Source organism: Liolophura sinensis, chromosome 1 (genome assembly GCF_032854445.1).
Source record: "Liolophura sinensis isolate JHLJ2023 chromosome 1, CUHK_Ljap_v2, whole genome shotgun sequence".
NCBI classification, from domain to species: domain Eukaryota; kingdom Metazoa; phylum Mollusca; class Polyplacophora; order Chitonida; family Chitonidae; genus Liolophura; species Liolophura sinensis.
The window spans coordinates 82,940,248-82,965,683 of record NC_088295.1 but is presented as its reverse complement, the minus strand read 5'-3'; the positions used below and the strand labels follow the sequence as shown (position 1 = coordinate 82,965,683).

The 25,436-nt window shown below is 40.5% G+C and overlaps 2 protein-coding genes across 4 annotated transcripts; one reads left to right on the top strand and one right to left on the bottom strand.

Annotated features, from left to right (window-relative positions):
• Positions 1 to 203: 203 nt before the first annotated feature.
• On the bottom strand, positions 204 to 9,577 carry LOC135461825 (uncharacterized). 2 transcript variants are annotated; one of them, XM_064739070.1, is made up of 2 exons: positions 9,112 to 9,577; positions 204 to 6,143 (listed from the first exon to the last, which is right to left on the bottom strand). In XM_064739070.1, the coding sequence occupies exon 2, from the start codon at positions 6,048 to 6,050 to the stop codon at positions 2,748 to 2,750; it is 3,303 nt and encodes a 1,100-aa protein (XP_064595140.1). In that variant the 5' UTR covers positions 6,051 to 6,143; positions 9,112 to 9,577; the 3' UTR covers positions 204 to 2,747. The 2 variants fall into 2 exon arrangements, with proteins under 2 accessions (XP_064595140.1, XP_064595142.1); XM_064739072.1 differs by lacking the exon at positions 9,112 to 9,577 and adding an exon at positions 6,287 to 6,381.
• A 7,459-nt stretch (positions 9,578 to 17,036) lies between these two features.
• On the top strand, positions 17,037 to 23,938 carry LOC135476766 (uncharacterized). Of its 2 annotated transcripts, none has more exons than XM_064756905.1 (4): positions 17,037 to 17,428; positions 18,003 to 18,042; positions 18,275 to 18,478; positions 23,027 to 23,938. In XM_064756905.1, the coding sequence occupies exons 2-4, from the start codon at positions 18,008 to 18,010 to the stop codon at positions 23,286 to 23,288; spliced, it is 501 nt and encodes a 166-aa protein (XP_064612975.1). In that variant the 5' UTR covers positions 17,037 to 17,428; positions 18,003 to 18,007; the 3' UTR covers positions 23,289 to 23,938. The 2 variants fall into 2 exon arrangements, with proteins under 2 accessions (XP_064612975.1, XP_064612968.1); XM_064756898.1 differs by lacking the exon at positions 23,027 to 23,938 and adding an exon at positions 18,783 to 19,715 and having other exon boundaries at positions 17,094 to 17,428.
• Positions 23,939 to 25,436: the final 1,498 nt, after the last annotated feature.

The window sequence follows — 25,436 nt, the reverse complement described above, 5'->3', positions numbered from 1 at the left end:
AAAAGCCTATGTACGAGCAAGGTATATTATCCTTCTATTGAAGCCATGCTCTCTTTTATACAAGGTTCATAAGGGCTGTCTTTTTCATCAGTACTTTTCTTAGCAATTTACGAGTCTAAATCGAAATGCACGCATAAATGAGCTGTTAGTGTTTTCATCTGTATTTGGTTACTGGTTAATTTATGAAGACAACTGCGGAAGAGTTGAAGTAAAGTGTTTTTAATTCCATCCATATCAATATATTAATGTATCAAATCTATATCAATTTCTAACAGGATACAGTCACACTAAAGGCACGGTGAAACGTTCGCTCAACACTGTCACTAATACAATTACGCTCTGGGATACACTCTACTCTACGTACGATCCCAGTAAACACGTACAGTGTAATTCTAAACAACTTAATTACGCGTCAGGTTTGCATGAGGTATGGAACGAAGAGGACATGAATTGATTCCATGTGAAGTGTGACTTAAGGCAGATTTGGAACTAGATCGGGGAATGACTTTTCTTTTAACACTGGATGGTACAAGGGACACAAGCACGACATATGGGCAGCTCTGCAGAAGGTTCAGACGTACTGAATCTTGATGTTAAGCCGAAATTACCCGTTTGTCTTTCAAGACCATTCGTAAACGTACAGATTGCTTTAATAAACCTTAAAGTGACATGGTCGAGCAAAATTTGAATTTTTACGCAAATTCTGAGTGCAATGTCTTAACAAAGTTTTAAAGTTTGTTCAAAAACTAAATCACTCAGGTTAAAATAAAAAATATTTATTGAGTATGTAGCTTGCACAAGCCCGGAGAAATCCTGCAGTTATCCGAATTCAACACAAAGAGGGCAAGCCATTTTGCCTCATTAATATTCGACCGGAAGGGCCCGTCACATATGCGCAGCGTTCGAAAAGTTCCATACTATACTGACTTTCGATCAGTCGACGAACTCATTGAAAGCGTTACGAATAATCTTGTCAGTAAACTTAAAAGTCAGAAACTTTGGTCTGTTCGAAGTTTAACACCCCCTGCATCCACCAATCAAGCAGTAGTTTTACGACATCTTCGTTAGACCCTTTTCGTTCTTAAGTGGAGTTCACCGTTCAAATTGACCACCAATTACAAATCTAGAGTTGCTTGTCAACCTGTCGAGCTCCTTTTTACGGCCATTTTTGGCCGATCATGTCACGAGCCTTAAGTCATTCTTTCACGCGTGTAATCAGCTAAGTTTGTTTACATATAAAGTTTACCGAGCGCTGTCCACTGAACTGACAGCGCCTCATTTAAATATTCTGATGGAGTTTTCAACTTTCATTTTTTTTGTTATTTCTAAACATTCACTTAACGTACAATGCTGAGCATGGGGTGGTGGTGGTAAGGGGATTGACGAAAAGCTTGTCTTTTATTTCTTGAGAAAAATACGCGATACTCATGTCACTCTGTAATAGCTCAAATATACCCAATATTTGGAGGACCATGTCACTTTAAAGTACAACCCAAAGATCAAGCTTAATTTTGTTTAGTAGTCATACAATGAATTAGGTTTGTTCATTATTTATTATTGAATATGTGTGCGCCATTATGTTCTCCTGAATACCTAAACCCTGACTCATGTACAGAAGGTAAACGAGTATATAGCGATGAACGGTGTTGGATGTTATGTGGCCCATTCTGACTGCACGTCTCATCAATATGTCACCTAATGTCTTGTTTATGGATTCAATTAATTGCACTGGCGCGGTGTTGTCGACGTCTCTGTTTTAATAAGAAAATTATGTAGATTGAGAATTTGCTAGAAGTTTTATGGATGTGGCAGCATATGAAGTGAAAGCCATGTTTAAGCAAATGTGTGTAGGTCTAAAGGCTTGAAGCATGCCAAACAAACTTTCCATATTTAGTACATCGTCAACTTGTTTAAAACGTCCAAAATGAAACAAATAAACATTTATACGTTTGATCCTGTAATCAGCCTAAATCTCAAAGTTATATTTCTAAAATGTTACACGCTGAATAAATGCAGCGATCGTCACAAGACTTGTGTCTAGAATGGCGAATTACACTTAATCTGAAAAAAGAAACCCTTGAAGTTAAGAGCCCAAATGCTGTTCACGAGACATAGAGCCAGTATTTGCTCTTTTCTCCTGTAGAATTCTGTTGAGGCAACTAAAAAAAAAGCTACAGGACACTTCTGCACGAACTGTAACAATGGATTTGTTTATGATAATTACAGTTTATGGAAACCGGTTTAGAACATCAAAGTATCATCGTACCATCGCATTATCAAAAGACAAACGTATGAAGCGACGAGGGTATGGGTCGAAGCTAAGATGACAACTGTTTCGTACTATTGTATCATCGCTTCGTGCCGTCGTGCAATCGTGTCTATACAATTGTTTCGAACCATTGGGCCTTCCCGTCATGCCATTGTTTCGTACTATCGTCCGGCGACATAACGTTGGAACGATGGTGCGATAATGGCCTTAGCGGCTTTCATAAACAACCCGTTGGAAACATTCGAAAATGCAAAAATATACATTTAGATCGGTACAGAGGAAATTAGTTCTCAAAGTTGAAATTTGTACAGCCAGAAAAAGGTAAATCACATTTTGAAAATCAGGGGAAAATTTCATTCCAAACGAAGTCTTTTGAGGTATGAAAAATATTATTGTGCGGTAACATCTCAATAGTTCCACATGAGGAAGTCTTTAAACTGTTACTGTAGACATAACGGATGCTGAGATATTCGGCACCCTAGTCTGTTACAGCGCGACGTTCCGGGCCGTCGAAAGCAAACTCATCTGTGGGTTGTGTATTTGTCTTAACCACCTGTTTTTCCATGTCTCGCATCTGGTACTTCAGAGCTTGGAGATGATGCTGAATGTCCTGCATCTGAGACCTGGCGTGGGTAAAATGGTGGTTAACTGCGGCCGCGGCGAACTCGACCTGTTGGTAAGCGTCCTCAGCCGCGGAGTTCTCCGCCCAGAACTCATCACTGCTGCTGTTACCCTCTTTCAGGGCACTGTTCACGACAGTACAGCTCACCAAAACCTCTGCGCCTCGCACAGGCTCGGTGTAGGTCTTACAGAAGAGCACTTCGGAAGAAGAGTCGTCTTCGTCGTCAGCGTACATGCTGTCTGTACCCGTGCTCATGTCATCGCGCTGCTCGGATATGTCCAGCTCTGAGGAAGTAATGGATGTTCGGGACCTCACACCAGAGCTGTTTCCCGGCTCTGGAGAATCCGTGCTGTCGCGGTCATCCATGGATGGATAGAACTCAGATGTTGGGGTGATGTCGTGTAAATCATGTAACATTTGTTTCATTGATCCACCATTAGGTAAAGACTCTTTCATTTCAGGGATCATGAACTTGCGTATCTCTCTCCTGATTTCCTCTTCAGTTAGTGACCGTTTGCGAACCACAGGACTTTCTGATTTTGGCTCGATGCGAATTTCTGGCGAATTGACGACTTTTTCTGGCTGTGTTTCTTCCCAGAAGGAAGTCGCCCCTGGCATTGCCTGTGATTCTAGCACTTTCTCTTCTTTAGTTGTCTCCAGATCAGGTGCTTTTTGAACTGGTTTCTCAATGACAGAATCCTCTGTCGTCTCTCCTGAGGACAGTTCAAAGCGATCTTCTACATGTAACGGGAAGTTTTCGCTGTCTTTGGCATCTTTTGACATTTCCTTTTTAAGCCGATCAAATTCTGCCAGGTCTTTTTGCGTTAATGTATCGTCATTCATTCCGCCAATTTCTTCCGATTCTTCGACAGCCATTGCCTGCTGCTTCAATCTCTCAATTTCAACCATATCTTCAGGGGTTAAAGTCTTATCCGCGTCTTCACCGCCTTTCGCATCCTCAGTTACGCATAGCCTCTTCTCATCTGGGTTACCTTGAGATGGTACTTGTGGACGTTTTGGTACATCAGGAATATTTCCTGTCTTAGAAAGGACTATTTTAGATGCAGTTGTCTTGGCTGAAATTTGACTGTCAATGTCATCAGACTCCATAGTTTGTTTAATCAGGAGTAATAAAGTATCTACGAGTGGATCTGTTAATCTATGTTGCCTTTTCTCAGCAAGAGTCATTGATCGGCCTGATGGCTCTATCGCTGAAGAGGTGTCTGCAGAGGGCCATCTTCTGGCGGGAAGACTCCGCGGCTTCACGGCTTCTTGCTTATCGGAACACGAAACGGCTCTAGCTTCTGTCACAACGCTTTCTTTGCCGATGCTTTCAGAGTTCCCATGGACAGTGTCAGTGATTTTATCCCCGTCAGCTCTGATTATATCAGGTTCTGATATAAATAAAGGAGTCTGACTGTCCTCTGAAATATCAGTGACAGGTGATACATCTGAAGATTCGGTGTCACTTTTCTCAGAACCCCTCAAATGAGGCTTGTTTAAGTCAGTGGTCGTAATTGTATCAGAGACAACATCACTTGGTGTCACATCAACAGCAGAACGGAGGATTTGCGAGCCTTTTTCAGGAGAATTCACAGAAACTTCGTCAATGTTATGTTTCACTGATTCTGCAACTTTCGTTTCTTTTCCTTCTAAAGATTCCATTAATACTGGTGATGGTGTTATCTCCTTTAAATAAATCTCCGGCTCAACATCTCTTTCGAAAATTCCTTTCGACTGGGCCTTATTTGTAGAACACATCTCTATGTCTTCTGTGGGCTGTGATGGACGCGTTGCGTCTAACACAGGTTTTGTCATGGAGTTCTCACTATCCACATATTTTGTATCGGACTGTGCGATTTTTGTTACGAATTCCGCACCAACGCGTTCCGCCGTGGAAGAACCAACAATGTTTGTATCTTTTGAGACACAGGCACTGGAATTATTCTTATCGGTTGCAACGTCTTCCACTGCGGAGGGAGTAACAATGTTTGTATCTTCTGAAACAGAGGCTTTGGATATATCTTTATTCATTGAAACGCGTTCCACCGCAGTAGGAGTAACAATGTTTGTATCGTGTGAAACAGAGGTATTGGATTCATCCTTACATGTTATTTCGACATACCTTTCAATGTCCTTTGTTGCATCTGACTTGCTTTTTTCGCCAACGCCTTGCTCTACACACACTGGTTCGATTTTAATCTTGCGGATTGGTTTGGATATTTCCCTAGGCTTAGTCACGTCTAATGTTGCTGGACTCGAATCTGGAGCATTGGAAATATTTGACGCTTTGCAGCTTCTTTGAGGAGCTATAGTCTTTCCCCCTTCTTCATGGCGCTCTGATACATTTTCATGCTCCACCGGTAAATCCTTCCCGTCACCAAAGGTCACTTCTGACTGCGAGCCTCCTTCCAGTGCAATAGACGGATCATCCGAAAACCGTTCCATGATTGCCCTCTCTATGCATTTTCCAAGTTCGTCTACACTGTCAACCGGGTTAGCTGGGGTGAGTTGAGTGGTCTCTACCTTCGCCTGTGCTCTTTGAACACGTGGAGTTGCTACTCGTAAAGGTGTTCCACAACTAACGCTTTCAAAAGAAATGTTGTCCGAGGATGAATCCCCTATGGCTTTCTCACTTTTTTCCTGGTCATTTTGTCCTGTACAGTTCATTGTTTCTCGGGCATCAGTAAATACGTCTTGTGTGTATTGCTGATCTGCAGCCAAGGCCTCTTTTGCTTTCGAAACATCTTCCTTGGGATCCTGTTTAACAAACGGTTGTTTCTTCTTGAAGACTTTTTTACTTGGAGACGCTGGGGAAGACTTTTTCTTCACTGAGGGGGATTTACTTTTATGTGACGTGGCTTCACTGGTCGGGGAGTTGGACTTGGAAGTTTGGGACGTGTCCTTCTTTTCCTTCTTCTTAGAACCATGTTGATTTTTTCCACTCTCGGCTCCTTGTTGGTTCCCCATTTTGGCTGACTGTGTGACTGCGGAAGCCGCAGGTTTTTGTGGTTTGGTAACTATAGGTTTAGTCTTACTAACACCTTGCTCTGCTAAGTTTGTTTGCACGTTCGTCCCTGGTGGTTCGCCGTTGATTGGATTAACTCCGTTAGCACCATTGATAACAGATGTAACTCCATGAGAAACACTGGCACACATGAATTCCTCGACGGCTTCCTGGATTGATCAACACACAGCGTACGTCCTCAACGTCTGTAAACACTTGTGCGGGCGTATGGTGCCAAGCAGTCCCTACAACAACAAAAATTTATATTTATTGCCAAAGTCTTAGAACCAGTAACTTCTTCAAGAAAACTAGCAGAGAATCTGTGCAAAGGACTTGTCTGCGATCTTTTACCCATAACTTATTTTAGAAACTTTCGTGTAGTGCTTACCAGATAGATCTAAAGCTTACTCCCGTTCAGTAGTAATGGACAATATGTTTATGGACTTCACCATGAAGAGCGACAAAGTTTCGGCTCTACCTGTCTCCGTTGTGTGGCGTACTGAAGTGTTTATTAGTTAACAATGTCCACACCCTCGTTTGATTCCGTGCCAGGGCCTGCTACCAATCAGACCCTCTCTGCTAGATGCTAGTTGTTGTATTAGAGAGGTATTTTCTCACCGATTTGCTATAATTAGTTGCAGTGATTTTTTTCGCACACAGGAAAAGACATGGGGTTGTCATGCCCTTGGCACATGCGCATCCCAAGGAATTCAGCACACGTCACCACGATTTTCGAGTAAAGAACGTAACCATTATTTTGAGGGGTTCTCAGGAATGTCTACTTGGTTCTATGCTATGTTCCTTCGGTGAGTGAGGGAAATGGGATCAAATCAGATCCATCAAAATGTTATATTTTATGCTCTAAGGCTGTTGTTGCAGATGCAGTTTACAGAATAATACATAAACCAGAACAGCTTTTCAAGAGAGAGAGAGAGCTTCTCAGTTTCAGTCCGTTGGCACAAAATCATATCCTGCCAACAAAACATCGCATTCTATAAGCCTTTAAGGCTGTAAGCTAGAGCTTGTACAACAACTCTATTTTTATCCATTATACAGAATAACTAGAAAAAATAGGCATGCATGTAGATAAATCGCTAGCTTGAGATAGTAACACGGGTTGTTTTAGACGAATTCTTGACTACATGTACTAATGGCTTTCTGTCACTCATAATCTTGACCTTCGTCATATCAGTGAAGAATTCTTGTGAAGAACATGATGAGGTAATCAGATAAATATATAATAACATAAAAATATAAATGACAACTTTTTCAGTTTAACACTGACATAGATTGGTTAGATGTTCAGTATATCCGTTGGTCTGTTATCCGACAATCTGAATGACGATTTTCAAGACCGAGAGCAGTTAACATAGTGAAACCTTAGATATTTACAACAAGAAAAAGTGATGTAGTTAACGTTTAACAAAAAGATGCACACCATAATTACACTTATTAACCCTTATCAAATTATTCACTGAGCCAGTTTGCGATAGTTGTAAGGCATGTGAGTATATATGTCCTATCTAGCATCTGACCAGAAAGTCCGCGGTGTCGAGTGGAAAAGGTACACTGGTCTACAAAATATGAATCTGAACACAGTCGGTTAGTGATGCTGTGATCGAAGAGCACTCCACCATGTGGCGTTCGCCCCTAACGCTCTCTAGTACTTGACTATTTATACGTCATTGTTTGGTCTGGTATTTCCTACCACATGTATATCACCCACGCCTACTTACCCTCTGTGCAGATGTACAATACTATAACATTCCAGTTGTATTACCCGCTCGTACACTATATTACTAATAAATACATTTCCTTGCCATATTCGGCGTTAAGCAACAATCGTTCAATGACGTGTTGACTTCGGTTAACAATATCGGTCAAACAGAACGAGATTCAACATAAATGCCATGATAGCTGACTGACCTATACCAAAAGATCAATGTCAGTAGAAAATACAGTGGTTGTTGTCGGAAACGTATTTTTGGTTTCTATGGATTATCTTTTCCGGGAAATGGTTTGATCATACGCGGTATAGTAACACATGAAATGTGCTTTGGTAATGGCTTTACGGTCAACCCGGGGGGTCTTATATTGGTCATACAGACGGTCCGTTAGGTTAACACATTCGTTGTGTGGTAGTGAAATTTTCGTCGCGAGTGTAAGTCTTCGTGGCTGCTGCAGGACGTCTTCAAGTTGAAAAGACATCAGAAAAAGCCTATTCTGTAATGTTTAAGCAACTGATGAATTAAAATGTATACATCACATATCAGTTGAAAATATTTGCTCAATGTTTTTAACTTTCTTCGTCAACACTGAGAAAGTTTCTTCTAAATAAACAGACTGAATACTTCCACAAAATTAATATATTTCATAAGATACACCATTGTGGGTTGTGTTTGGCCATATTTTAACGGAATCCAGATAGATGTGTTCAGCCAAATGAACCGAGGTGGATCATTTATATGAAGGCATGTTAATTAATGTCAAGGTGCCACGAAAACGCGGCGAATTCCGATCAAGAACTACATATCTGTGTATCTACGGGCTGGCCAGATTTGAAATGATTATTCAATTCACCTACCCGGCAAACTCACAACATTTATGAGCGTTGTTACCTCCTACACGAATTGGTCATGAATTAACATGACCTGGTAGGGTGCGCTAACCAAGTTATACATATACGCTTAAGTTATACCTACAATGTATATGTTGATGTACATGTATCATTTTTTGTTTCGTAACTGACAGCATTTAAAATGTAAAAGGGCAAGGTGGTGGAGTATATGTAACATAAGCGTGATAACACTTAAACCACGGATACGACAGCACGCAATAGGTACAAGTTTAATTCTTACTTTAATTAACTATAAGGTTTAAATCTCTGCCGAATTTATCATAGACAGAAAATACTCAGCTTTGAGTGTGTTTTAACATGTGTCGACAGATACCGTGTGTTTTTATACCTGCACGATCTGGTTTGAATGCAACTTTCAAATCAGAAAGTTTGCCAGATACGTTCCTGTCGATGAGCTTAAAGTGAGGGTGGAGTAGGGGTGAGGGTTATATCTGGACTGTTCAGTTACCTTCATCTATAACCCCCCTTCCATCATTTAAGAGGAATATCCTTTAACGCGAACATTAATTAAATAAAGAAATCAAAGAAAATATCATACAATATTATACATGGAATATGTAGTATAGCACTCTTACCTTTAGTAAGCCTGGCAGTCAGTAGTGGTAATGGCAACCAAGCACAAGAACAGCTCTGTGAGATTTGCACGCAGTGGAATCAGGATTTGGCGGAGATGCTGTGAGAAACTAGATCCGAGTTAATAAGCACAACCCTAAGATGCTATTCTCTAAATCGTCCGCTGGCGATTCCATAGTGAATCCCAGCTTCATCAACAGAGAGACCTCAGTTCCGGGTTTGTTTTCTGAGCCAACTGTAAGAATGTTGATGATAGTGCCGACCCCCACCGGGTCCGCCCGACTTTCTATGTATAGGTGTGACTTTTAACAACAGTAAATATCGGCCATTAGACGTGGCTTCGATCTGAATGAGGCTGGTATATCGTCCATACAACCTCACCAGATGAAAACAACACACGGTTCACATATTTTTACAACCCTCTACCCTACTGGAAACTTTCATGGCAGAAGTTACACGGTTCTTCTAAAAGCAACCTCAACTGAGGGACAGTTTCGCAGCGAACGCGCCCAGCAACCTCGGCTATAAAGGACACCATTTTACGCACGAAGGGACACAACTCTTATAGCAAAATACGCAAGACAGTGCACTACAGACACACAACGCTAAGGAAAAGTCTGTCATTCAGACTAGAACTTTTTCTCTTGGCGCAGAGATCACACGAAACCAAAATATGCCGTGCCAAACGTCACTTATTCTGTTGCTCCGCGATACAGCTAGTATGGGAGATAAATCATACGGACGTTTCTCCGGCTGTAACACATGCTGCGCTCGTGGCGTACACTGACCTGCAATGAACTGATGCACCCAAGTAACCATGGTAACGAGCTTTGCATCTGTTTTCTCTAAACTGCTAGCAATAGCTTCTTTAACTGCGCAATAGTGTACTGTAGGAAAGGTGCGCGTGTATACAGAAACTGTGCCAGAGAAACTGACACAAAGCCCTCAGTGTACGAGCTGTGGGTATCAGACACACGTACATGTACACGCGTACTTCTAGAAACGAACCATTTTGCCATCCGTATGTTGTTTAAATAACTAAACGGGTTCTAACTTGGAAATAAAGAGTTCATGTATCGTGCTGAGATGTATAAGGTCATTGTACAAATTTTCTGTATCCTGTTTCCACTGATAGATCTGAACGTGTTTTGTATGTAGGCCTATATTCCTAATCATCTTAGCTGAACCCAATTTGAGCAACATTAATGGCTACTTAACAGGGATAAGCGAACCTGCCACAGACAGTCGACAGTTAAGGGACCTGTTTGTTATTTTGGATAATTTGCTCAAACGAAAATGACGATCACTCAAAAAATTAATCTGTTGATTTTAACGGAAAGTCTGTTGTCTGAGTGATGATGAATTAATAGACCACGTGTGTTAAATTAAACGGAACAATCTGCTACTATAGACGAATGCATTCTAGCATCACTTAAACAAGACTTTCCGGTAAAATTAACAGATTATTTTTTGAGTTTTGGCAATGGGTAATTTAGTGGATATGAAGTGAACCAAGACAAAAGAAACTGATAAATGTATGAAATAAACGTGATTTGCTTAAATTTAAAAGAAAAGTAGGAATTATATTTTTAGGGATTCGTCACAGGTACTAATGTGGCCTGTGAAGGTTTACATATTGCATAAAACAGAAATACCCACTCAGCGTCAGTGCTTGAGTTTCTTTAAAGATTGCTGTATTGTAGCTGGTATCTTTCACAGACACGAGCAGCCTTTATCTCTGTACACTGTTCACCGTTTACAACTAAGTACCACGTGGATTGCTCGCCGTACATAGAGGTATATATATAGTCACTGCACAGTTGTGTGGTTTGTGGGATGGGATACACCAACGCTTGAAGTTATGATGTAAGGCCATATAGCCAAACCGCGTGGCTAATATCCAACCGGATATCATGCCCGCAATATGACTATATATTTACCAACGTCTGCCAAAATGTTGAGAAACTTCCATCTACTCTATAACCCCACAAAGACGACAATTAATCACAAATAGAACCACCAGTAGAGCTCATACATCAAACTCACAACATTCTACTGAACACACTGTCTCTTCTTCGGTTTCCATCGACCATGTCTTCACATAAACCCTTTTCATTTCATGACAGACATGGCAGATTTTTACAATCATTTATAACACGACTGTTTTGTCAATATTTACTGACAAAACATTTGACAAAACAAATTATCCCCAAGGTCCCGTTTGAATCTAGCGTAAAACCATATATATATATATCACTGAATAAGTTGTTAACCTTTTAAAAGTTATGAAAACGGTTTCTTACAACTATAATGCTGGCTGCCATCGTATAAGTAAAATGCTCTTAAGTATGGCGTAACACACCAAGCAAATAAATAAATCAAATAAAAAGTTACGAAACAAACTTTGGCTTCCCTACTTTTCTTAAACAACAGCATGACCGTTAAGTTTAACATAATTACTTATACATATAAGTATCGATGAACAGCATAGAGAGTAAATTACCAGAGCAGCGACAACAGTGTGATAGCCGGAAAATGGTCACATACGGCCTCTTGTCAATTCACCTCAGTTAAGGTTTTATTCTAGCTGTTCATGTAAATGTTTAAATAATAATAAATTACACGTCCCCTATATACCAGTATGGCTTAAGCAGAATTAGGTAAGAAAAATGCAGTGATGTTAATTGTAATATAAACTGACGGCCAAAAGAAACTTTAAGACTGTGTGAGTTAAATTTAACCAGGCTTTTCAGCAAATTAATACCAAATTATTATAGGAAAACATTGTGCGAAGCATATTCCCAAGTGCGACAAGCGTCATATACGCCCACACGAATTTGGTTTGAGGCAACGAAAAAAATTGAAAAATCACGTGACGTGATGGCTGCAACTACACATGCAATAAGCGTGTAAAAACGTTACACACAGTGTGCTGGACTTGCACACTGACTAAAAACAACTAAAGTAATGCTTCGATTGACTCCAGGACAACGCGAGAGGGCCCTGGGTATGGTATTCATGGGTGCCACCCATACTCACATTGCAAGGACTTTCGACTGCTCTCGTGTAACTGTGTCAAACTTGATGCAACGTTACAGACAGACACGACAGACATCGGACAGGCCAAGAACAGGCAGGTCCAGGGTAACTACGCCCAGAGAAGACGTGTACCTGCGCACCTTACACCTGAGGAACTGCTTCCTGACAGTGACGTCATCGTCAATCAATGCCTTGGTCAGTTAGCAGACCGTGTCCAGGAGACTCATAGCTGGCGGAATTAGGGTCGAACATCGTTGCCAGAGGTTGCAATGGGCTTGAGTTGTACGCCGTTGGCAGCGACGTGATTGGCAACGTGTTGTTTTCACGGATGAAAGTCGCTTCTGCCTGTTCCGAGCCGATGGCAGACGAAGAGGTAAACGGCTGCATCATGCGTCCACGAGGTGGTACCGTTTGGTGGCGGCAGCGTGATGATGTTGGGTCGGATTTGTGGAGAGGAACGGACACCACTGGTCATCATCTACGTGAGCCTAACAGCTCAACGTTACGTGGATGAATTTCTACGTCCTGTTGTCCTGCTATTCTTCAACAGCAGCAACGTGGTGTCCTGACATCGTCAGACCTCATACAGCTTTCTGGACGCCAACGACGTAAACGTCTTGCCGTGGCTTACACGTTCCCCAGATATGTCCCCTATTGAACACGTTTGGGATATCATGGGTCGTCAAGTAAGACAACGGCCATACCTTCAGCCAACCCACAAGAACTGGCGTTTGCATTCGAGTAAGGGATGGCCACAGGCGATATTGATTGGTTTTGATATTGACTGATTTTAAAAATAAGCAACTTTTTGTATACTCTGCCCAATGTCCCCAAGATGGAATGGCTATTTTTCTACCCCTGCTCTGTTGTTCACTTGTAAATTGATTTGAGGGCTGCTTTGTCCGTTCTTACTCAAGACTTTCAATATCAAAAGTCATTGATCTTTTCAATATATTAAACTTCAGTCATCTGTTTTTTGCTTTGGCAAATTAAATTGATTTGAACTCTTTGCAAAGTTTCTCTTGGCCGTCAGTTTATATTAGACGTCATTGATCTAGAATTCCTCAAAATGCTGTGTTGTCATCACATTTATCATACAATAACATAAAATCAATGCAAAAGGGGCCAGGCCGGAGATGCTTTTTGCTCTGGATCCATTATAAAGCAGATTTAAGAAACGCAATTTCCTTGTCTACTGAGCGACTTGTTCACTGTTACAATGGAAGCAAGTGTTTCATGTAACAAAAATATGCTAGCCATACAGTAGGCCTACTAAGCCCATGCACTGAGTGAGTGAGTGTGTGCTTGGGGTGTAACGCCGTACTCAACAATTTTCATGTCATATGACGACGAAAGAATCCTCAAGGTGTATGTAATGTGCCTCCTTGTTGCAGGACGGATTTCCACCGCTCTTTTATCTAGTGCTGCTTCACTGAGACGATTTATAGGAGGCAAGTTAGCCGCCCCCCGACCGAGCCATTATACTGATACGGGTCAACCAGTCGTTGCACTATCCCTTTCATGCTGAATGCCAAGCGAGGATGTTACAACTTCCTCTTTTAAAATCTTAGATGTGACTCGACCCAGGACTGATCGTGGATCTACTGCTTCTGAATCGGACGCTCTACCAACTGTGCTATGCGGGCCGGTCCCCATGCTCTGGGTACACGGTGTACGGGAGTTAATGAATTTCTTTTAGTAGTACATTATGTCCTACTTTTGCTTCTCTATCTCTATCTCATTCAGCATCTCTATACGACACGTACAGTAGACAAACGATGAAGTATTAAAGTTATAAACTATATATTTGCACATCAAGTTAAGTTCTATCAACCCACTGACACAGAAATTCATCCCCACGAGTAATGACTGTTCCAAGACATAAACTGACCTGACGACAAAAAGGATAGCATGTCTTGTAGACAGGTGATCGAGAATTTTACTGAGAACAAACCGTGAGATTGTTTGGGGAGTTTCCTTTAAAACACACAGCTACGGTGACATTGGAGCCCTCACTTGTTTGTTCAATATTTCAACTCGTTGTAGAGCTATTGGGGTGATATATTTATCACAACATAAATACGGTGTATAGTCACCGCCGGAAGTGGGATGAGTCAGCAAAGTATTCCATGCACCTACCTCAACGACTCCCTCCCCATCAAGAAGACTAGTACATGTAGGTATATTCCGCAACGATGTTAGCCATGTTGTAAAACCGAAAGTATCAAAATCATTTAAGACGGAATTTAAACATTTCTGCCCAGCGTTTTCCCAACTTGAAGAATACTATGTATCGCATTTTCTGTATAGCTGAGCAATAGTTAAATTGATACATACGATGTTGTATATGACAATTACATGCGGTCGGTTAAGCGCAAAGAATTCTACTACGTCTTCTTACTTTGCTGTATAACCAGTGTATACTACCTTACATCAACACACTTTAAGATTAGATAGGCATGAGTCCTAACACTAATACACCAATGGAACGCTGGCCAAATATTATATGAACTCAAATTAAGGTACATGCTTGTATCGCAGGCCTATACCTGCCCCAAATTGAAAGCTGAGGCGATCATATAAGTCGCGTCATACACATGACAGTCAACAATCCCCGGTCAATCCAAGGTCAATGTGAAAACAAATACTGTTTGACCAAGTTTAGACCAACAAATAAACCAACTATATTCTTCCTCCTTTAACCTGTCGCTTATACTGTGCTATCTGTTAAATCACTGATACTGGCTATCATAGATTGTCTGCTTTTGGTCAGTTACGCGTATCACCACAAACTAAATGAAACAGAATATAGCAGGATCATTACATTCCAAACCTGTACCGCTACATGCAAAATACATGTACACATATGAATAATATACATGTAATAACAAACCATATCTTTACATATCCAGTACAATAATTTGAACAGCTCATGTTGAATTTCTCTCCGGTCTTACGAGGAAAGGTCTGGTATCAACCTGCGGATAGTCGTGGGTTTCCTCTGGGTTCTGGCCGGTTACCTCCCAACATAATACTGGCCGCCGTCGTGTAAGTGAAATATTCTTGAGTATGGCCTACAAAACCAATGAAATGAATTAAATAAATAACTCAATAGTTTACATGATAAGGCCAGGGATTATAAAACAAACCTAACTAAGTACAAGTACTAGCATATGAATGTACGCGCTGCAAAGATGTGAACAGCATTTGCCTAACGCCCATTTAATACTAAGGCCCATTAATTACACTATCTTATTTAAGTATATATCGGTGTATTCGTATAAGACGTTGTATAGTCCTCAAGTTTCTCTTAACAAAACGCTAAATCTCGTCAACTGGATACATCATTGATATATATTCAGTTCATCAAATTCAGTGTACTCTTTACTGTACTCTAGGAATACCTGGATGGATCAAAGAATTCATCCCTACTATATGTTAATTACTTTACGGGTACTGTATGTAACCCTGTAACGTTCACTTTCCATAATTAAGTGTTGACTAAAAACTTGTCATGGTGCCTTGGTGTGCGTAAATAGACTTGGCTGATTTATCGTCATGCTTCAGAGGGAAAACTGGAAACAGATGCACCGACAGAAATATCTGTTGCACTTGCTGAATGGTGTGGAGTGCAGCTTACTCTCTCCGCGACTGACCTATGTCGGTGAGAACAGTCGCTGTTCGTACATCTAATCCTAGAGAGTACCCATATGTACGCGTGCGGTTCGTGCCTGCGATTTCCACGGTGTAAAGAAAACACTGGCAGTGGTAGGGGAGAGGTAACCTGAGCCCGTGTGTATCCACATGCCTTCACTTCCTACCCCCATCTGTTTATCACGACTTCAGAATGTGGCCATGGGGCTGAGGTTAACTCATCGTTCATATCACATCAGCAGTTAAATATTACAAAATGGACCAGCATATGGCCAGAAAGCGAGGCACATCTGGAAAGCCTGTTTTAGTTTTTTATAACATTCACCCGTCCTAGATCAAGTTTCTAATGAACAGATGATCAACTATTATAAACATCATTAAATTAAGAACAGCCACCTGTCCCATTTGTGGAACAAAATCGACCACGCAAACCCAATAGAATGTTTGCTATTAATGTAAAAAAAATCTCAAATAATTACCTTTCACAGCATATCAACCTCGTCAGTGCACGTGGTTGAAAATTGGCGATAATGTTCCAAACAAATGATCACGCTGTCGCATAATAACTTTTTAAAACTGTATATTTCTTTCATCACTATGAATAGTAGAGGTCTAGTATTTACTGAAAAGCAAGAAATTGGGCTATTCTTGGTAAACACAGAGAATTTAATATGATTAGTGAATATGGACTTTTTTCGTCAAAAATCTCCGGTATAGCCTTTTTAACAAAATAAAAATAAAGCATAGAAAATGTATCATATCTTACTTTTTAAGGTTCATTTTGATGTAGTATAATTAAATAACTAAAAGTTCGCAATTTTTTTATGTAGTTTCAGATCACATAGCCCGGCATCGATAAAAGCATGCTTAAAATACGGTTGTAGTTGACAGATACGTAGGGGTTAATCTATTAGGTACAGTGGCTCGATCAGTACTGTGTCTCCTTGGTCAACATCCACGGAAGATCAGAAGAGCACCCCAGACTGCATATGATACCGTGGACAATTTGATATCTTCACATAAACAAGATTCCAAACCCAACTCGATAAAATATTTACACGGAAAGATAATTAATCTTGAATATGTTTTGATCTTGTATTTGTCAAGTTGTAGACGGTAGAGAAATGTTGCTATTTTTGTCGGTTTTATCTGGAATTTTCGACCACTCCCTGCTGGAGCTTGTTGCTGGGGCAGGGGTGATCTCCCCTATCGCGCCGCCTCTTCCGCTATGATTCATTCTGGATGACACGCCGCCTGGTCTTCATCATTTGATCTTGAAATGTAATAGTTCTAGAAGCGAAACTTTCGACTCATCGCCCGTCCCCCACGGCAATGACCGCAGATGTGAGCTATAAAAGTCAAAACCCCCATCTCTAGAAGTCAGTACGAGTCCCAGATTCTACCAGTGATAATTGGTTCATACGCAGCTGTTACCAAGCAGTCTCGTGCAGTGTGCCTGCAGTCGCCAAGAGAGAGAGACAACCCGAGTCTGACAGTGGTGTTGGGTTTAGGCTAGCCTTGTAAGGGATCGCTCTTCAGGAAGCCACCTAGAACGGTTGAGCGTTCAAGTGAAGCTTTGGGGATAACCGGCTTCTGGTAAAGTCTAAAGTAAAGAAAAAGTTTTAGGTAAGTAGATCAGAGCAATTTCTGGATTTATTTTCCCACAACAAAGGGAAGCCTGATATGGGGTTTGGCCGAAAAGCAACGGCCTTGTTGTAATTAAACTTATGGTTTGGTAACTTTGGCTAAAGCGAAAAAGGTTATTTTATAATTCACTGTATCTGCGAGATAAATGAGAGAGTAAAGTATATCTTGGATAGCTATAGGCCTAGTAGTGATTCAGTCGACAGAGAAGACAGGGGGTGAAAGACTGAAATAAAGCTAGTAAGTCTGAGAAGAGAAAGTAGTAGCTCTGTGGTTACAGTCAGTTAAGTGAGAGTAAAAATACACATCGTCTCGCCTGTGGAGATGTGTTTGCAGAACAGGATATCTTCAGAGGCTAGTCTGATCTGCTTCTTGATCTTCAGACCACTTAGAGAAAACCAGGAGACAGAAATAGAAACGTTCAGTCTGTAAAAGTTAATAACCCCTATCAGTTAGCCCATGCAATATACAAAACTAGTCGCTACCTGCAGTTAACATTTACACAGTTCGGTATCATTGCTTTGGTTTTAAAGAGAATTCTCCTGATTTTTTCCAGGAATAATGGCAGGAAGAATACCTAGAGGCAGAAAAGTTCCGTAAGTATACTAATGGACCCTTTAAATTCAACGAAACTTCGAACATTTTCTTTCTTTCCAAATGGAGAGTCAATGTCTTCGACTGGTCAGAATTACACATTCTGATTGATTCTGACCTAATAGTTGTACAAAACAAACTGTTTTACTTAACAGATAAAAGAATCCTTTTAAATAGCCCTTCTAAAGAGAATTTACGCCGTTTGGTAACAACAATTAAAATGTCTTATTTCAGACCAGAGGTGATCGCTCTGTTTGACAAGTACGTGGATAACAATGTACGCCATCTGACTAAAGACGAGGCCGTAGCCATGTTGTGTAAGGAGTTCGATCTCTCATCAAACGAGGCTGAGAACTTGTTTGAAACATTTGATAAGGATCACAATGGAATGATGAGTGTCTGGGAATTTCAACAGTTTTACACGACAGTGGGAAACAAGTAAGTATACAGACCTTCTAAGCATTGTAATGATGCTCAAAATTTCTGCTTTCAACGTTTTCTTTGTTCCAAACTGTATCTGACTTCAGTGCAAAATCTTAGTCTTTGTTAGTACCAGTACACGAAGCCATAAATTGGATACCGGTACATGGAACCATGCCAACAAGATGGCTTTCTGATATCACTGTAAGCGAAGATCAAAGTGTCTTCACTCCTGATTACTTTATGCTATGGTTTGGAGTGGCTTATTAGGTGTTGATAAATATCAGTTAGTATTATGAGATTATTTTTATGGGTCACTTAGCAACGTACCCCAAATGGTGGAGAAGTTCAAGAAGTTAGACAAAGACGGCAGTGGTAAACTGGACTTGGACGAGGCGCGACTTGGCTTACAACAGATGGAAACCGGAACAGGACGGACACTGGTTCCCAAAGAAGTCGACTTCTTCTTGCAGACAACGGCCGGTAAAGACGGGATCATTGACCTGGGAGAGTTCATCAACATGCTGTACCGACTGAAGTTGTACACAGCAGATATCCCACCGGAGAACGTGAAACTGAGGGTGTAAATCTGGCGTGGAGCGAAACTAAGTGGAGTGAGACAAATTTGACCTCAGAGAACAAACAATGTGCTTTGGACTTTTGGAACAGTGCCACTTTTTATTTTTCATTTTGCGAAGACAAACGTTTACGGCATGTGAATACCTCTACGAAAGAGCCAAGCCTTCATCATTGATCAGAAAGATGCACATTTATTTTTTTCATAAATTTGTTCAACAAATGTTAAATCAAAAGTATTCCTAGGTTAGAAACTGTGGATTTCGTTGATGACTATCGTTGATAAATCTGCCAGACGGTGAGATGGGACCTTATTGAGGAAAGAGCCTTGTGCTTTGTGACATTTGTAAACAACTGAAATGTATATAGAAAACTTTTCCATTACATTACTTCTATCTAGGTCAACGCTAAGTGCAACACCTCCACGTGGAGGTGGAGTGGCATGGAACCAAAGTTCACAGTAACCCATTTGTGACTGTGATCTTTGCGAGGAGTTGGCCCGCATTGGAGAATTCCGACAACGCTGTCTTATTCGCTATTCCGTAAATTTACATGATTTACGTTTGTGAAAATGCTGTTTTTTTATACAGATGTTATATATTTTATGGCTATGAAATGTTTCTTTTGTGATATGCTTTTTGTAAACATTATAAGATAATAAAGACATTGTTTTATTTCTGATGCTGACCATGTAAATGTATATGCATGTGTGGCTCTAAGTCATCGTATATGTTTAATACGTCTGTAAAAGAAATTCCTGTCATAGTTAACTCTTCTGTACAGTCAGAAAGAGAATTTGATATCCCCAGATATGATGCTTCAAGACTTCCAGTCCAGTCATGGGCTTACTCCAAACAGATATCCTACAGTCAGTCGGCTAAATTCCTGCCGGGGATCCCTCAGCAGCTGCGTTAGCCAAACCCGAGATAAGAGAATAACTGTCTATACCGGGCATCTTACACCAGAACATGCTTGTCAGTGACAAGTAACACTTCTTGTAATACACATTGCAAACATTTTCATGTCGGTTCTGTGTAAAGAAGACAGTTACAAAGAAACAGTCATACATGGTATACGACGCACTCACTTTTGACTGAATGACTCTGTAAGGGATATGATCTTAGACTCACTGGCATACAGTATGTCTGTGAATGATGTGTGTGACGCTAGATTGGGACATTCATTAGGACAAGGATAAGCCACAGCACACGGAACATTAGAGGCGAGAAAAATACAAGTTATTATTTGATGTAAACATCAAAAGTATGAATTTTAATGTCATTTCTCTTTAACCCAGACCGACATCACTGTTGTGAATTTATATCTTTGATCACATTCACATACCGTATGAACGGCTTGTCCTGAATCCATACTAAGAATCCTCTAACTTGTAATTGACATTTCATACACCAGTTATTATACTGATATACCGACCAAATAATGATAAAATTGGGATGTCGGACAGCTTGAACAACCACCGGAGCCTGTTACACAGTATACGTTGTACATAAAGTTGACCAGCGCCTCCTCGGCTTCATGTCGGCATCATCATTCTATATCATTACAATTGCCCGGTTAGAAGATACATTGTTTGATCAACATCCCGCAGTTTTGCGCACAGATATGTGAATATCAAGAATAACATACTGAACTGCCTAAGCAAATACCAGCAATTTTGGATAAAGAAAGCTTTTGGTTTGACAACGCAGAGAACAGTTCGTAGTCAGTCGTAGAATAGCGATGTGATGAACCAATTCGTGTATATATGCTTTATACAACTCCTGGCTCGGGTGGATCAACGGAACGAATCGTGTCATCACATCATTACGAATGTCTTCATGGAAGAAGCACATCTTCATTAAATGAAAAGATACAAACCATAAATGATTTATACAGTCATTGAAAAATAAACACATTTTAACTTTTAAACAAATACCTCACATTCCATTGAAAAGTGCAAAATCAAATCAGCCTGGTCTTTGTTAAGTTGCTACGACATTACGATGACGTTTGTCTAAAGTTCCCACAGTACATCATACGAGCCCCATGCACACCACCACTCGGTAAGCCCTGAACTATAATCCCAGATCACGCCTTCACCAAAACGAACCCTTAAAGGATCTGTCCACATTGAAATACGGTACGCATAATATGAGAGCAGTTTATCGCTGATTCCAAATGTGGTTTTCGTGTTTTTTTACAGAGAATAAAATGCCCCCCCCCCCTTCACAAAAAAAAAAAAAAAAAAAAAAAAAAAACACAAAAAAAAAACAAAACAAAAAAAGAAACACTTTTTGTATTATACTAAACAGTCGATTTGGTCCAAAAAGTCCCACGTAGAACATTAATCGTTACGTTTTACTCAGTGTAACTTTGATATTAAGTAAAGTATTTCCATGAGCTCTGAAAAATCTTGATCATCACCAAACATTGGTCACGCGGTATTACAGGCAATTACACACGACTACACGCTTTCACGCGTTTCATGACCAGCAATCACACGCTTCATGACCAACCATCAAACGTTTCATGACCAGCAATCACACGCTTCATGACCAACCATCAAACCTTTCATGACCATCAATCACACGCTTCATGACCAACCATCAAATCGTTCATGACCAGCGATCACACGCTTCATGACCAACCATCACACGCTTCATGACCAACAATCACACGAGTCATGACCAACCATCACACCAGCAATTACACGCTTTGTGACCCGCAATCACAAGCTTAATGACCAGCAATCACACGCATCAGGACCAACCATCACACGTTTCATGACCAGCAATCACACGAGTAATGACTTCCAATCACATGCTTCAAGACCATCAATCACACGCTTCATGACCAGCAATCACACGCATCATGTCCAATCATCATGAGTTTCATGACCAGCAATCACACGAGTAATGACTTCCAATCACATGCTTCAAGACCATCAATAACACGCGTCATGACCAGCAATCACAGGCATCATGTCCAATCATCACGCGTTTCATGACCAGCAATCACACGAGTAATGACTTCCAGTCACATGCTTCAAGACCATCAATCACACGCTTCATGACCAGCAATCACACACATCATGTCCAATCATCACGCGTTTCATGACCAACAATCACACGAGTCATGACTACCAATCACATGCTTCAAGACCATCAATCACACGCTTCATGACCAGCAATCACACGCATCATGACCAACCATCACACGCTTCATGACCAGCAATCACACGCGTCATGACCAGTTATCATGACCACCAATCACTCCCATGAAAACCAGAAATCAGATGTGTCAAGACGAGTGATCACAGAAGTCATGACAAACAATTTGTCAAGAGCAATGACCAGTCTTCAAATGTGTCATCACCTGTCTTCAAATGTGTCATGACCAGCATTTCTTAAGTCATGACCAGTCATCATGCGAGTCATGACAAGCCATCACACGCGTCATGGCAAACCAACACATGCGTCAGGACAAGCCATCCCCTGTGTCAAGGACAAGCTGTCACACGCGACATGACAAGCCATCACACGCGTCAGGACAAGCCAAATCATAATCAGACAAGGGCAACTATCAAACCCACCAGAGGTCACATTCAGCAGCCATCACACGACAAGAACAGCACAAACAGTGAAGTCACCACAGGGGACGGTGACTAGAATTTCCATGCCATAATGATGTACAAACAAGAGCTATACCACGTGCAAACAAAACTGTAAAATATGAAGTCTTAACGTTATTTATAGAACAGTAGGCCATTTGAGATACCTTTTTGCAGGTAGGTCCTACACAAAGTGTCTTTATTTCCTAATAACAGCTGTCTTTTGTATAATTTAAATGCTTGACAACAAAGAATAGAAAATCTTCCATGATGGCACTGAATTTCGCCTCCCAAAAATATTAGGCGTCCGGGATGAAGGCTGAGACAAACGACTTTTCACCTCAGCAGCAATCTTAAGTATGCATTTCTGTCTGTTTTAGTGCTCATACAATGGTGGAGATGTTTAAAAAGCTGGACAAAGACGGAAGTGGAAAGCTGGACTTGGAGGAGGCCAGACTTGGGCTACAACAGCAACACACCGGCACTGGAAGGACACTGGTTCCCAAAGAAATCGACTTCTTCCTGCAGACAACGGCCGGTAAGGACGGGATCATTGACCTGGGAGAGTTCATGAACATGTTACATCGTCTCAAAATGTACAAAGCCGACGCTCCTCCAGAGAATGTGAAACTTAAGGTTTAAAACCAGCAGGTGCTGTGGCAGAGGCAGGATTCTTGAAAACAGGCTTTGTTTTGAGGCCACATGTTCAGTTCTATACAGTTTGTGCTTCACGAGAGCAACTCAAACGATTTATCATCCATTACGCCAACGAGTTTACAGTGCTCATCGGTCAGTTCATCGATGGCTATATACAGGATTATACTTGACATCTTGGTTTCTCACTTACGGGATTATTTAGTGTTACATATTTAATATACAGACAAGCAGGCTTTACTTTTCCCTTCACAATGACAATATTTGGCAGGCTAGGTATATGCAGCTATAACCATTTATCTCTGAAACATTCGAACACCGGTACTTGTGGGAATGGTCAAGCGAGGTAACAGATACATTGTGAATAGGTCAACATTCGCTTACTTGGGGACAAAGCTATTCTGTGAATAGGTCAACATACTTTGACCTGTGTGGAATAGGTAAACATTGGCTCATCTGTGCATACAGCTATAATTTAAAGTAGTCAACATTCTCTGATCTGTAGCTACATGTATGTAATGGTGAATAGGTCAACATACGCTGTGCAAATATCTATATTGTGAATATTCGCTGATCTGTGTACATCTATGTACATGCCGCTACATGAACCTAGACTTATATATTGTGAGTAGGCATATATATATATATATATATATATATATATATATATATATATATATATATATTGTAAGAAGGTCAACATACATAGGCCTATAAGTCAAGATGCGCTGATCTGTGCATGTATCAATCATGTGAAGAGGTTTATACACCTGGAATTGTACATACAGCTACATGTATGTAGTAAAAACAAAATGCGCAAATAGCTATATTGTAAACAGGTCAACATGTAAACGCCCATAAGCGCAAATATGTTGTTAAAAGACCATGGACATAGGCTGATATTTAACAAGTCTTGACCTTTTCTTTATGTATTTTATGTGTACATGAATATACATGTAGATCACAAATTTAAACGGACAAGTTAGGCCTATGCATGATGACTTTTTTGTTTACATTTTAATGAATGTTATATTTCCTCCACTCGCTTTATGACTGTAAACAAGGGATAACCAAGATGGCTGACAACCCTTGGACAGAAATATCAAATTTTGCCATGGTCTGCTGGTGTAGCAGAAAGTGGTGTCTGTAAAACAAAATCAAACACAGTTTCTTCACTCTTTCAATATTTACTTGAAAACTGGACCCATAATGCATATTGAAGTCATGCACTGATTAACATTGATAACGGATCTATGTTGAAGCACCGATAACTTTTTCTGGCTGCGGTGATGTAGGACAAGCGCATTGAATAGAGCAAGCGCTGTACAGTGTTATGTGTAATGTATTTAAGTAAGGCAAATTATTCAGAGATACACAAGGGAGATAATACAACAAATTTCCAAACCTGGTATGCGGAAATGTCTTACCTTCCCTGGATTAGTTGATAATTTTTTAAAAGACAGCATTGGAAGCATCTACAGATCCAAAACGGGAACCAAAACTGCTAAGTTCTAATTCTGTGAAATACATGCTTTCCTAAATTCTGCCAATTCTGAAAATGTTTTTTTTATTTCACATAAAATGATCATGATTGTGGTAAGCTAATACTGATGCTCATGACTACTGCTTCAAACTTTACAACTTTTACCAATGGATTGTGTGAAAAATTGTTTTTAAGACAGGACCGTATTTTTATTCCACTTGATATTTATTACATTACCGTTTAATAAAATATTTATATGAACAATGAATTTACAACGATGTTAAATATGGATGATGTGTTAATGTTCTTCATTATTCAAACTTACTAAATTAGTAAAAAAAATATATTGTTTAGGAACGGATGTCTATTGCTACATCTGACAGTATTATACCAATGTAGTCGTCAGTGGAGATCAACTCAGCAGTCTCGGAGGAAGTGGTGGAGGAATAACTGACGTCATATTCAAGAGTTTCTCGGTGGACGGCGGTCAGTTTTACAGGTGGAGCACCTGGAGTGAACTACATGCCTCAAACAATGGCTAGTTACTGGCGAATTTCCCACCTGTATGGCAGAGCTGCAAAGACGTACAGAAACTTTGTGCAGAAATCTCCTTAGTCAGACACTTCTCACGGACAAGTTGCTTACATAAGTAA